Below are 10,993 nucleotides of genomic sequence, written 5' to 3'. Positions count from 1 at the left end.
CTGGGAGACGCTTTCCAGATCCCTGGGGAACAAGGTCTCTTCTACGCATTCCCTCCTATACCCTTAATAACCAGGGTGTTATGCAGAATCTGACAATGTCAAACACACTGCGAGTGACTATAACTACACAATATTCTGAATGAAGCTTGGAAAGGGATTTTTGTGTATCTTGTCAGTCTCAGCCGTAGCTATTGCTTACATTAACTTGTACTATGTAATCTGCCTTGAGTCTTAGTGAGAAAGGTGGACTACAAATAAATATACTGCACAATCTTTATTCATTTTGAACCATTTCCTTACAGTACAGTCTTCTTACTCCTGTAAAAAAAGCCTTCCCGGCAATTCTCAGCCAGATCTTTGATTCTATTATACTTTGCCTCAAGGAGAAACACATTCAAAATTGGTTTGATCTCCCACTAATTGTTTGTCACCTGAAAGAACTAAGTAAGTTGCTGCTTGTACAGTAATGGAGACTGACAAGCTCTTTCATGAAAGCTATCTCTAAGCCCGTGGCACACAGTCTGCAAGAAAAGAGTTTCCCTATTCATCCTAACAGGGTTGTAGAAAGGAAGAGACCAGCTTTGGGCAGTAATCATCAGACTGCTTTATAATAAAGGTGAACTCCAATGATCATGGAAACAGGCAGCAACCTTATTTTTATTCTATCTTCCTCCAAGGTACTCAAGGTGGCATCAGTGGACAAGATGTGTCATGCTACCTTGCTACAACTGAGTGGGTTGGAAGAGACCATCTTTATCTTAAGCACAGGAAGAAAGACTGCCTCTACTTTTCCATGCAAGACAGGCTAGCTGTGTGCCTTGTAACTATAGCAGCTGAGAATTTAACATGTTGATTCTTAGCATAGAGGTACTCAATGAGGAATGTTGTGCCTGTTCAATTTATATTAACTTTGTTGCAGTTAAAAGTAGAGAATCTAAAAGAAAAGCTTGTTTCATTCCCAATTAACATGGTTAGGGGATAAGGAATGGTGGTGGCCTCCCTTATACATGATATGCCTTGCTTAAAACATCTGAACCATGAGCTCTGCGGGGCAATGTAATTTGAGGCATCCATTATTGGGTCCTGCTTTTTGACAGCACAATTGTGCAGAGGGTCCTATGATAGACAGTAGTACAGTCTGCTTTACACGTGATTTACACATTATTCCTGGACAAATTCTGAGGAAGAAAATTCTACAGCTTTACTAAGCAGTCAGTTACATAGTTGAACAGTTCTTCTGCTTGATGTTTCTTAAATGTGTTTATTTGTATAGCTTATTCTGAAACAGTAGCTTCCCTTTGTGATCCTTTTCTCTTTGCCAAACAAACCCAGCTCCTTCATAATAGCTCTACCCACCCCCAACCTTTTTAGTGTTTTCCCATGGTTTTCTCTTTAACAAACTGAATGATGGTCTCATACTTTGAAAATCTCCTTGTCCAGAACAGCATTAAAAGTAGCCAAGAATGACAGCCTCACAGTAGTGACTTTGGTAGGGTGGTGCACAGAAATTAGTCAATGTTGAGACATACCACACCCTGCTCCCCCACACTGGCTTTTTATGTCACTACTTTGTTCTGAAACAAAGTGTCTTTGGAGAAACAGCATTCTCACTCCTTTCCCAACCAGATACAAATCTCTACTGCAGGCAGAGGATATACCCAATCAACAGCCCGTTCACATAGCTTTGGTTTTCGAATCTGTAATGTTCTGTACTTTGGCCCTGCACAGCTGCCCCCCCCAAATGAAATATCCATGTCAGACAGTGATTTCTACTTGTGTTCAAGAGAATATGACCATTTGCTCCACTCAGATGTGTTGTTTACTCCTTAGACAGCTGCTGTTTGCAGTATTAAAACCTAATTGCAGATATTAAAACCTAATTGAGTGTTTGTATAGTATGTCCATAAAGGAAGGCCTTCTGCTGTTGTATAAGAGAGATGATTGTGTCAGGTAATCATGACTAATGTTCAGTTCAAGTGTTTCTTCATGTACTTCTACCAGAAAGGAACAGTCCTAAACAAATCCTTTATATATATATAAAGGGCACAAGCCATTGAGCGATGGTTATAACCTAACTGTACTCAACAGTAATAAAATGCTACTGCACTGTGATTCATTTCTTTCTAAAGGACAGGCAGAAGTATCTGAAGAAGTGAGCTGTGACTCACAAAAGCTCATACCCTACCACAAATTCTGTTAGTCTTATAGGTGCTACTGGCTCTTTTCTGTTGACACAGAATTAAGTTTTGCTTTGTTTGAAACATGATAGGTAAGACTGCCTAATCTTTATAGTTTAGTTTAATTAACACAGTAGCCTCCTTTTGGCCTGATAAGACCCAAGGATGAAGGGAAAGAGAGCAATGCAGAACAGCACAATGTAAAGTTAAGAAGAATTCCCTAAGGGAAATTGCAAATAGCTGCAGTTTGTTGCCCTTTCAATACCTCTCTGGGCCAACACCTATAGCCCATCAAACATGAGGATGAGCATATTTTTTGTCCTGCTCATCCTCCAATGAGCTCTCCCTTCATTTTTTCTTAAGAGTTTTGTGAGTTAGGTTGGAGGGTGTGACTAGCCCAGGGTTACTCAGGAAGCTCCCTGGCTTTCTCAGACCATAGTTTAACTGCTCTGCTTTAGTGGTTCTTTGTCAGAGTAGCTTAGCCCATCAACAGTGGGGTGGTAATGGGCGAATCCTTTCCAGGCACATAGTTGATCAGCCTGGATCTCAAATGCACTTTTAGTTGGTGGGAAAGTGAAATCTTCCTTCTGTGCTTCCATTTCTGAGATCCTGCAGGAGAAGCAGAAATGGGGGCAGGGGGTGGTGGTATCGTAAAATTAGAATGGAGGAAGATTAGAGGTGGAAAGAGCAGGGGCTGTACAATAACAGAAAAGATAAGCTCTCTTGCAAGAAAAGGAAAACAAAAAATGCATTACAAACTAAAAATGGGGTCACTGCTTTTCTAACTAAAAATGCTTTGACTTTTTTGTCATCAAGTCGCAGTAAACTTATGGGGACTCTAGAGTTTTCAAGGCAGGAGATTTTCATAGGTGGTTTGCCATTGACTGCCTCTGCATAGCAACCCTAGACTTCCTAGGTGGTCCTCCATCCAAATATTAACCGGGGCAGACCTTGCTTAGCTTCCAAGATCAGGTTAGCCTGGGCTATCCAAGTTAGCTCATTGGCATGGTTATATTACATTATTTTTTTAAAAAGTGGTCCTTGGGAGTAATTTCAGTTGTGTTGCAGTGGTGTTACTAATCTCTGCAAGAAAAAATGGCACCCTAATTTGCCCCTCCTCTTGACTTACACCCCATGCTTTTCTTGTTACAGGAATGAACTGCAACTGTTTCACAAAAATAAAACATAGATGCACACTAACGAACATTGTTCCATGAAGCTTCCTGGGTGCAGGTTAGGTGCGAGAACCACCTATGCTACTTCTAACTCTGAGGAAGGCAGGCCTACAGTTGTCTTTAGGGCAATATGTTTATGATGCTTTTAAATTCAGGAGGTAGTGTTCTTTATCTGGAAACCATGCTGACTGGAGAAGGAGGGACAGTCCTACCCTCTCAATTTAACAATAGCCTTACCCATGAATGGAAGGGTAGGTGTGGGCAGAGGTTGGGGAAAGGATTAACATTCACCCTTATCAACTAACATTGTTTTCATTTCTAGCTACAATACACACTGGGCTTAAATTATATGACTAAAAATTCCTTTATTATCAACACCTACTAAAAAACTATCCACACTGGATTCAGAAGAGGTATTAGCCATGTATTTCATCTCCATCAGTCTCATTTTGCCCCCTGCAAAGTAATGGATAGAGAAGGCTGACGGATGCAACCTATAATAAACCTTTGCCTGCTTCAAATATTGAACAGAGGTTTGTTATTTGAGCTCATTTGCCAACCTCCTTTGTCACTTTGTTCTCTGTAACAAACTGATGTATGTCTAAAAATAGAGGAGGGAGGTGCAGTCACAGTTTAAGTTAATATGAACAACTAATCAGCTGAAGCAGAAGGAAAACAGATTCAGTTCAATGAAACCACAGGAATCAAGATGTAGGCAGGAGGATGGGGGTTGAATCGGGAGCTTTTTCAGTCCAAGGCACCAATCAAAAGTTGCATCTAGTATATCCAGTGGTAACCCTTTCATTACCACCTCTGAAGTGTTATGGTGGTAATAGTGATCTTTAATGGAAAAACAGTCTGATTGTAACAGAAAACTAACAACCTTATTTACTTGGAAGATATTTTAGCATCAGTAACTTACAAGTAACTTAACTTGTACTAATTGTACATATAAGACATGTATATGGTGCTAATTTGTTTGCTACTAGCTCTCACACAGGGTCCTAGTGAGGGTGGATATGATACAGAAGTAACTGAGCCACTATGACAATTCTTGTACAGATATCACTCACAAGCCGCTGCATGTCTACTAGCAGTTACCCTCCCCCACTTCCTATGTTATGGTAACCACAGATTACTATGATGTAAGCTGACCTATCGGTTGAGGAGGGGGAAAGCATGAGGCTGCACCAGTTTTCTTGGGCCAAGGTAGCTGGTGCTAATGCAATCACTGTGTTACCTCATTCTAGCTTTTGTCCTAGTAGCAGCAGAAATGCTTTGCCAACAAAGTTGTACAAAATTTATCAGCTTTGGGCTTCAGCAGGTCTAGCTAAGGAGGCAGGCAGTGCAAGGGGCAAAACCCTGCTACAGAGTGCTTATTTCTTTTAAGAGTAATGGTTATTTTTAAAATGGAAATATGGAGAAATCTACCTTACCACACCACTATGATTTACAAGCCCATTATTACTTATTTCTACTCCCTTGACTGTATGAACTTTGTATGAAACTGCCAAGTGTTCAGACATTTTACTATATTCTCCCAAGGAGTGACATCACCCATCTTGTGGAATCTAGCATAAAACAGCAGATTCTCTGCACTCCAGCTTGTCACCCAAATTGCTGCATTTGACTATAGTCTACCAAATGTTCTATGCTAAAGGTGGTTCTACAGAATGAAGTTGATGCTATATCTTTATTATCCCCTAAACTGATCTACAGATCAGCATGAAATGTGCACTGTTACCCCAAGGAGAATTCTACATAGTTCTTGGGTAAGCAACTCATACATAAATAGAATACCACAGAAGATGGCAGGTCTAGAGAGCAGTACTGAAACTCAGAAGGCCTCCACTTGGTTTCTGAGGGCAAAAGCAGCTTCTCTATCCAACAAGCTTAATCCCTAGGACATGAAATCCAACTCAACTCTTTTCCCAGCTTCTATCAGTGTGCTACCTTTCTCTCTTCAGAGAGAGCTCCTGTCTGCAGTCAGGTTATTAGCCTATCCAGAGGTAAACAGAAGCAATGCCCCACCAGTGGAATTATCTGCAGAAGATTACAAAGCTACTTACAAGCCCCTGACAAGTGAGGAGGCAATCCCAGGATTCCTTCAGTCATTTGCATCTCCTCCAACAGAGATTTAATTAAAATCCAAGACAGAGACATCCTAACTTAGTCAGGATCATTTTGTACAAAAAAAAGTCTGAAACAATGGGCAAGGCTCCCTGACAAAAGTCTGCTTTCTGTCTTAAGCAGACTGTTCCCTAGAAAGAGACCAGTGGAGTCCCAGAAGTTCCATCCAGTAGTCATCTTCTACATGGTGCTCCACAAGGTGAAGAGAAAGTATGAGTTGGCAGCGGCTCCACTATTATTGCTTTTCCTTTTGTCAGCAAGCTCATACCGCCTTCCTGGAACTCTCTCCTGGAACTCTCTACTTTCTGGCAGGACTTTAGCGGAGGCTGCTACTGCTGCTGGCTTGAGAGCTGCCCACACCTGGATGCTCAGGGCTATGCCGGTTCTGAGGACAAAGACATAAAAAAACCAAGGATGAAAATACTATTTGTTAATGTACTTATTTCTTAGCGAGACTCAAGACAGATTACTACTAAAAACAATACAGTAAGATAATGGAAGCAGCATGAACAACAACAAAATTTCAGGCCCGGGTGGGGGACAGGCCTGAGATCTAATGGCCTTCCTTCCTGAACAGAGTGTTTAACTTTCTTAGAAATTAAAAGGGGCTTGGTTGTTAAAGTCTTATCTAGCAAACTACCTTCTTTTTCTTCTTCTCCTTCTTTTTTCTTTTTCGCTCAGGATCATCCTCTTTTTTCTTCTTCTTTTTCTTGTGGTCAGAATCTGAAGGTGTTTCTGCCAAGAGAGAGCCAGCAATTGAAGAAGGCATCACTTATATGTCGGCAGCAGTAGTAGTAGTTTAGGTTACTGGAGGGAGGGACAGCAACTACAGCACCAGATGAGGAAGCATCTTACCTGGAGGGACAGGATCCTGGGTACGGCTCTGTTTGTGTTTGTGTTTGTTTTTTTTCTTAGGTGGCTGGATGTGCATTAAGCGACACTGCTCTGGCAGCTGCAGCAACACAAAAAGAAACAAAGGCACGTTAGTACAGAAAGTATCATGTTGGTCTGCTGTTGCAGAGGATAATTATGAAGAAGAAAGTTCTCAAGACTTCCAAGGGGAAAACTCATAGTCATTCACATTCTGCAAAGCTGAAATCTGTTAGCAGCTCAGAATTTCCAGGGCTTCTCTGGGTCAAAATGGCCCAGCTGTTCTCATGCCACTAAGTGATATTACCTGCCAGCCCCCAAATTTCCAAACACAGCGAAGTTTAGGTCTGCTATCATCACTTTCCACAACTGTCCCCAGCCTACTGTAACACACCCTATCTGCTGCACCCTCAACAAAATAGTATGCTCACTCTCCACAGAATACTCTACTGAAATTCAAAGGTTAATCTTATTCTTCATACCTGCTCAGTAACCAAGGGAGGGAAAGCAGATGCTCTCTACCTAGCAGTACTCCTTTCCATTACAAAGCAAAGGAGTTCTATCATATTCTGCTTGGGATCTCTCCTATTACTGCTGAGTCAATCAAACAAGATGGATCCCATGGTGCTGGGTAGGGGGTTGGACTAGATGGTCTGTATGGCCCCTTCCAACTCTACGATTCTATGACTCAAAACTTGATCTTAGCCTCTCATGAATAATATGCTGGTTATAGTATTTCATGTTTTCCCCATATTCTTTCATCACCATAGCTTCACCTAGCTGCATACAACATTCAGGTTTTCTAGTATAGGCAGGTTTTCTACAGGAGACTCTAGTTTCATTTCCCAGCTACAGCAAATATGTCCTCTCCTCCTCATCCTTAGTCACCATACAGCTCCCATCTTTGACTTACCGGGCCTGCATGGAGACGAAAGCCTGTTAGCATGGTACCGGTTATGGGGTTGAATGAGCTCCCGCAGATGGGTGGTTTCTCAATGAGAGAACGCAGACTGCTATTGTCATGAGAGCCTGGCAGATCTATCATTCCTGGCAAGTCAGGCAGGAAGTTACTGAGCTTCTCTTTCACCTTTTTGCCACAAAATTTGTTGTAGGCATGCTCGAGGTTATAGTGTGTGATGAGGTTGGTGCTCCCCGTTAATTCAGTGGTGCCTGGTGCAAAAGAACATTGTAACACATGCTGTTATAAAGTTTATCACGAAAAAAACCCCACAATTCAGAATAGGGCAGGAGTGGTACACAAAACTCGATTATGACCCAAACTACTTCTGCAGCCCACTCCTTCATCAAGGTATGGAGCGTATGCAATTCCCCCCCACCCCGGTCATCTACCAGCCACTCTGTGACCATTATCTGGAGCCACCACAGCATTCTGAAACCTCTAGGTACCAACACATTTAGGCCAGGAGTACTTATCCAAAGAAATGAGCATTTATGTTGCAAAAGATAACTAAATGGGAGAAACTGCAGCAAGAGGAACAGTTCTTCAGGTGTCACAGAGTTGGTGTGTTAGGGTAAGGGATCAAATACAATAACCTGATCTTATGCATGTATAGGAGCAAGTCTCACTGTCCTCAATGAAACTTTTAAGCACGTGTACCCACAACTAATGCCCAAATTTCAGGATTAGGCTTCCCTCCGCTGGGCTTTACCAACTCTTGGCACAAGAAATTAGATTTATGTTTTAATATTAACCCACAGTCTTACAGGCAATTTATTTAACTTCTATACTATGCTGACAGAAGTCTTCCTAGCAAGTTTTTTTTTAAAAGCAACAACAAAACACACAACAAAACAAAAACAAGAAATAAAAGTATTTCTTTTGCTTCAAACCAACCCTTTCTATCACCTGCCACCTAAAAGCCAGAAAGGAGGATGCCAGGCAAGCCTCCCTGAGCATTTTCAAAAGCATAAATTAAGGCTAGGGTACTGTCTTAAGACACATGATGTAGCAAACTTACTGAAATGCAGCTGATTTGCTCAATGCCTAGATAAAAGACTTTGTGGGAATCTTATGTATGCTGTTTTGTGTTCCATGGAAGAAAGAGGGGCTAAATAACGTAACAAGACAACTTGCAAAAACACAGAAAATGGAGTGCTTAATGTGAAACTACAGCAACCTTAATATACCAATTGTTCAAAGTACATGTACTTTTCAATCTTGACAAATATTCACATTTAAAGAATAACAAAGAAAACATTCAAAACCCTACCTCTAACATAGGTGGCAAGAATGCATATCCCACTCCTTCAGCCCTGTCAAGAATGCTTTCAGTGACGAAAATAAGGTTACTACGATGTTTTCCTTTCCTCCTACTGGACAGTTCTGTTGTTTAATATGTCAGTCTTAGAATTGCTAATGTTCTCTTTCAGCATTTCTTCAAATCTGTGTATTGGATTTCTGTTGGTTTTAAATCTTTCACATTTGCATTTATATACCATGTTACATTGTTTGTTGAAATGTCCATGAAACTGACTGTACTAACTTATATACAGTCTAATCTGCCTTGAGTCTCTATGAGAAAGGTGGACAATAAATGTCAGGAGGAAAGAAGGGAAGTACTTTTGATTCTAGCGGTCACTTGACTGGTAAAAATTATATGAACACTTCTGGGCAGAAAGAGATGCATGTATTTTTGAAAAGGTACTCCCATCCATACTTGCTTACATGCATGAAATAAAGAATGTTGGTAAATACATTGGTCCATTTAAAAATGAGTAAAGTAATACCTTTTTATTAAGGCCTATTAAACTATCACAAAAGGGTGAACAAGGTTTGATATGCCAGAACTTTTCATCAGGCTGAATGGCCAATACAAATAACAAAATGGGAAGTCAAGGAGGAGCAGAGTGGGCATATGAAGGAAAAGCCCAGTGTAGTTTGTATCCTTGAAATTGAGCTCACTTATTGCTGTAGACTTTATTAGATTAGATGGCACAGAGTACAAAAATTTCAGGAGGCATCACAGTCTACCAGGGCAGGAAAGCAAAGGAAATGATAAATGTTTCTCTTTTTTACACTGAACATCCAGGCTACTAAAGAATTCATGGTAACTTTAAAACTGTCTAATCTCAACAAATGGGTATTAGAATATTCAAAACAAGAGACTGGTGTATTAATATTGCAGAGAAAGATCAGTAATTCAGCTTGGGGTTTTCATTCTGTTGATAGCTTCCTTTGCCAACTAGTAGGGTTTGGTTTAAGGGGATGTGTAACTAGCATATGGCCCCAGGAGTTGAAATACAACAAGGATCATGCAGATTTCGTTCATGCCTGGTGAGTTTACTAAATTCTCCCATGCAAATCATGTAACAAATAAGCTCTGGTCATTTAACTAATGATTTATTCACAGAAAACTTGTTTTGCCTGACTCTGGTAAACAGGTTCCATTCAAAACCAAATGAAGTGGTTAACTAATGCAACTGGAGGTTGCACAAATTGAAAAAAAATCAACAGAAGGGTCTAAGAGAGCTAACTGGGTTTGAACTGAAGCTGACAAGCCGGGCAAAGCCCGGGTAAGTGGCCTCTCGGGAAGAAGTGGCCCAGAGGAGCCAGACATCCTCTCAACGGCTGTTCTCCTAGACTGGATCCCTCAGAAGCCTTCCTTTGGAGTTATGTGTATGACTGCAGGGAAAAGGGGAGGGGACCCATCTAGGTTACTGGAAATTATGTTTGTGATAACTGAGTCTGTGATTTTATTGTTTTATTTATGGTAATTCTAATCTATTGCTATAGCCTACCCTGAGCCCGCTTGCAGGGAGGGCGGATTATAAATTAAATTGATAATCATAATCAGCTGGGGGTTTTTCTGGGAAAAGAGGTGACGGAACTCTCAAGAGGGAAATGAGGAAGAAACGGGATTCTTTGAAATATTATTTTCAAGCACTATTGCCGAGTATTTTCAAGAGGTGCTGGAACTCCATTCCCCTGCGTTCCCCCTGAAAAAAAGCCCTGATAATAATTAGAGCCAGCCGACTCAACAGCACTCCCCATAGAGTGCTTTCGGGCCCAAGAACCCCTCCACCCCCAACAGGCACGTTGGAAACACGGCAAGTGGCAACCGACAGAACTCTTCGAGATAATCTCGTTCCTCATTGGCTCCAGCAGCTGCCAATCCAGCTTCGTCACTAAAAACACTTCCGCCAGATCCGCAGCTTCGAGCGTTGAGCCTCACAGCGGCGGGGAAACTGGCGATCGGGCGTCCCTGAGGCGCCCTATTGGACAAAACCTTTAATATTCCTAAATGACCAATGTCCAGACACGCGCAACTCACGAGGCCCTCCCAACGACCGCTACCTGGTAACTCGCGCATGAGGTAAAAAGGACCGCTGGCAGCCGACGCCTTACGGGCCACCTCCTCTCCAACGGGAGTCACCGCAGGTACTGGGGGTGGCCCGCTCCCCGGACCTCCCGGTTTTCCAGGACCAAAGCCGAGCGAGGCAGCGGTAGCAGACGGAGGCGGCTCTGCTCCCCCGAAGAGAGCAGAAAAATTCTCCATTATCCCAGCGTGCCCCGCGCATTCTCCTCCCATTGGCCCCACATCTGGGCATTCGTCCGTTTGCCTTGCTTTCATTGGAGAATATTCCAACGCACTCCTACCACTTCATTGGTCAGAGAGCCCA

At 42.0% G+C, this 10,993-nt stretch overlaps 1 protein-coding gene across 1 annotated transcript; it reads right to left on the bottom strand.

The window, feature by feature from the left end:
- Positions 1–5,463: 5,463 nt before the first annotated feature.
- MED19 (mediator complex subunit 19) lies at positions 5,464–10,926 on the bottom strand. The gene is made up of 5 exons (XM_054972698.1): positions 10,668–10,926; positions 7,266–7,522; positions 6,338–6,434; positions 6,123–6,217; positions 5,464–5,867 (listed from the first exon to the last, which is right to left on the bottom strand). Exons 1-5 carry the CDS (start codon positions 10,900–10,902, stop codon positions 5,799–5,801), a joined length of 753 nt encoding a protein of 250 aa, XP_054828673.1. The 5' UTR covers positions 10,903–10,926; the 3' UTR covers positions 5,464–5,798.
- Between the last annotated feature and the right edge of the window lie 67 nt (positions 10,927–10,993).

This window comes from Eublepharis macularius, chromosome 2 (genome assembly GCF_028583425.1).
Source record: "Eublepharis macularius isolate TG4126 chromosome 2, MPM_Emac_v1.0, whole genome shotgun sequence".
In the NCBI taxonomy this organism is placed as follows: Eukaryota; Metazoa; Chordata; class Lepidosauria; order Squamata; family Eublepharidae; genus Eublepharis; species Eublepharis macularius.
The sequence above is the reverse complement of the archived record's forward strand: the minus strand, read 5'-3'. Positions and strand labels throughout refer to the sequence as shown.